Below are 3,222 nucleotides of genomic sequence, written 5' to 3' on the forward strand. Positions count from 1 at the left end.
GTCCGAGGCCGTAAGCGCAGGGGCCGCCGGGAAAGCCCTCTGGCCCCAAGAGCGGGCCTAAGAGGGGGCGGGGACTGGAGCGGCCTCCTACACCTCCCGCGTTCTGGCACATGCCTCTCGCGGCCGGCAGGCAGTGGCTGGCAGAAGCGGCGGTACTTTCTGCGTGGCCCCGGAAGGACATAGAGCGGAAGGCGGGAGAAGGAAGCAGCCGGCAGGGTAGGCGGCCCGAAGGGGCGGTTGCATGCGGATCGGACGTTCGTAGCCCAGTGAGCTTCCACACGCCGGCTCTCGCGGACCCGAGCCCACCCGACGGCCTGTCTTTGCGCTTCGGGACGGCGTCTGCGCTAGTGCGCCTGCGCCCCGGCCGGCCGGTGCGCCTCGCCGCTGTCCTCGCGCCGGCTGCCTGCCGGACGGTTCCTGCCGCGCTTACCGCCCAGCCTCTCCGCTCGGCAGTGCATCGGCGGGCAGCATGTCGCGGCGGCGGCACAGCGATGAGAACGATGGTGAGTGCCTTAGATCCGGCCGCGGAGGCCATCCCGGGTGGGAGCTGAGGTTTGCTTTCTTTTGGTCTTCGGCTCTCCTGGGAACAGACGGGAAACCCTCTACCCGGGAGCTTCAGGGAACTACGGAGGGAAGGTGGGTGGTACAGTGCGGGTGTGGCCGGGCGGCTTTTGGAAAGCGACTGCTCCACCCACCCCCCGCTCCCCAGTTCCTTTAGTCGTGGACCCATCATGGGGAAAGGAGGCCTGGTGAAACTCCATGGATAGACCCCAGGTCTCTAAGGACTCTTCAGAATTTGGTTTTCAGTACCGCCGAGCGGAGAAGTACACCTGTGTCTGTGCTGACTCCTCTTAGGGTCGGTGACACGGACCTACTGGTCCCTGTATCTCGTTTTAACATTCCAAGCTGCACCTGAGAAGGCTCTCAGAAGACTTTGCTGAAAGAAAAGGAACAAAGCCGTGACTGAGATCTGATGAATTGCAGTCTGAACTCTCTCTGCTGATCATCCGCTGATTTTCCTTCTTTCAAGCTACAGGGAAAGAATTTTGCCTCTTATCCACACTCAAGGAGGTCGCTAATAAACAGACACATGTTGTTTCGTTAGATTTTGAACCGGTTGTAAGTATTTTCCTAGTGTAAGGAAGAGTGCTAGAAAGCTAACTGGAGAGCACTGAGAGATTTGGACCAGGGGCTCCCATCTCCATGTGGATGGTTTTGCTCATGGGGATCATGGTATTGTCATCACAAAACTAAGAATGATTTTGGTAGTTTAAACAAGAATAAGATGCTTATATTACACGTAAACATTACAATCAGCCAAGAACACACATCCACACACGAAAAAGTGAAACAGTAATCTGTTAATATCAGTGTATTTTTCCTTGATGAGAGTGTATAATAGTGGTTAAAATGCAAGACTTTAGAACCAGAGGGTTTAAGTTCAAAACCAGACCCCACTATTTATTTTGTGATCTTGCTCAGGTTATACAACCTGAAACCTTAGTGTGTAATGTAGAAGTAATGATATTTACCTCTTCTGGTTTTTGTGAGGGTTAAATGAGATAACACATGTAACCAGTGGCTCATGATGCGGTTTTATTTTATCATCCATTAATGCTTAAAAGGTGATACACATTGTCAGATGGCAACAATGTAAGAAAAAACAAAACGAAAGTTGTAGTTGAGTAAGCTTTCTCTACTAACATTTTTCTCTCCTTGAATGTTGGAGCAGTTAGGAATGGGAGCAGAATCCCAAGTATTTAGTTTTAGCAGTGGAACACCAGATTTCTGCTAGGGCATGGCTTGAGAGGATAGTAGTCTAGTACAGCCTTTTCATCTGACGCCTAAACCTAAGAAGGAGTTTAGAGACTGAGTATAATTACCATGGAGACACAGCTGTCGGTGCCCAGACACCAATAAGAGCAAGCTCAGGGCTTGCTTAGCTACAAAGGTGTAACTACATCGCATGCTTTGACTTTTAACACAGGAGGCTTCTTGTATAACCCCTGTACGGTGTACAGAAAATACAATTTTTGTATGCTTTGTAATTGACTAATCAAAAACTACGCTTGGAGTCATCACTTGGGGTTTTAGAGAATATGAGACTTCTTGTTCTTCCCATTTTCTTTGCTCTTCATATGCTTTCTTTTCTCCCTTCTAGGGCATCCCTAAAGGGAGGAGAACACCAGAATTGGAATGCAAATATCTAGAAAAATAACTTTTGCTTGGTTGTTGAGAGGCTAGGCATAGCTTTCTTGGATTTGGCTTCTTTTTAATACCTGCTAGCAGCTAAATCACTGTCTATTTGAGTCTTGCTGCAGGAACCTCAGTAAATAAGACAGAGAAGTAAAATATGGCATTCATTAAACAAAGTTTATTATCGTGGATAATTTAGTAGGAGAGAGGCAGATCTAATTGCTCTTCAGTAATACACTAATCCTGGAAGTTTGGTAAGTTGCCACAATTTGGGTAATGATTAGATCTGAATCAAATATTTTTGATGCTTTGTATTTAGCTAAACATCTACTACTTTTTTAAAATGAAGAAATATTTGAAGTTTAAAATGTTAGAGAAGGCTATTTTAAAGTAGACTAGGAATTCTTAGAGTAAAAAATAAATACATGAATCTGAACATTTCTGGATTATTGTCAGCTCCTATCAGTCACTGACTTAACTTTGCATATGCTTGACTAGATATCATTTATTCAATAAATATATAACAGTGCCAGCCTCTATCCTAACTACTTGCAATACAGTAGTGGACAGTGTAAAGATGGAGTCTCCCTTCTAGAATGGAGAGAGGGAAAACAATCAAGTAATGAATAGTGTATCATGGTGACCAGTACTATGGAGAAACATAATGTCGGATAAAGGGGGTAGAGAATAATGTGAAGGAGAAGTTACTATTTTATGTAGTTGGTCATGGAAGACCTCAGTCAGAATGGCATCAGATCAAAGACCCGCAGGAGATAAGATAGCAATCCCTGTGGCTGTATGGGAAAAAGCAGTGGTCCAAACAAAGGGAACCATGAGTACGAAGGCTTGAAGGCTAGAGCATTCCTGTCGTGTTCACAGAACAGCAAGGAGGCCAGTGTTAACCAGAGCAGAATGGACTATTCAGGGAGATGGGGTAGAAGACTATACCAATGAGGTTCATGTAGTAGTCAACTTATAGACAAGGAAAGGGAAACCATAAATGAAAAGTAATGTGTATGAACACTA

General features: G+C 45.9%; 1 protein-coding gene across 1 annotated transcript in view; it reads left to right on the forward strand.

Moving 5' to 3' along the window:
• Positions 1–320: 320 nt before the first annotated feature.
• The window catches only part of NCBP1 (nuclear cap binding protein subunit 1, 80kDa), a 47,536-nt gene continuing 44,634 nt past the window's right edge, over positions 321–3,222 (forward strand). Inside the window, exon 1 of the mRNA XM_012638261.1 lies at positions 321–503. Within this exon, the coding sequence (XP_012493715.1) occupies positions 470–503 (34 nt within the window). The 5' untranslated portion in view covers positions 321–469. The remainder of the gene's footprint in view (positions 504–3,222) is intronic.

The sequence above is a fragment of the Propithecus coquereli genome, unplaced genomic scaffold (assembly GCF_000956105.1).
Source record: "Propithecus coquereli isolate 6110/MARCELLA unplaced genomic scaffold, Pcoq_1.0 Scaffold128, whole genome shotgun sequence".
In the NCBI taxonomy this organism is placed as follows: Eukaryota; Metazoa; Chordata; class Mammalia; order Primates; family Indriidae; genus Propithecus; species Propithecus coquereli.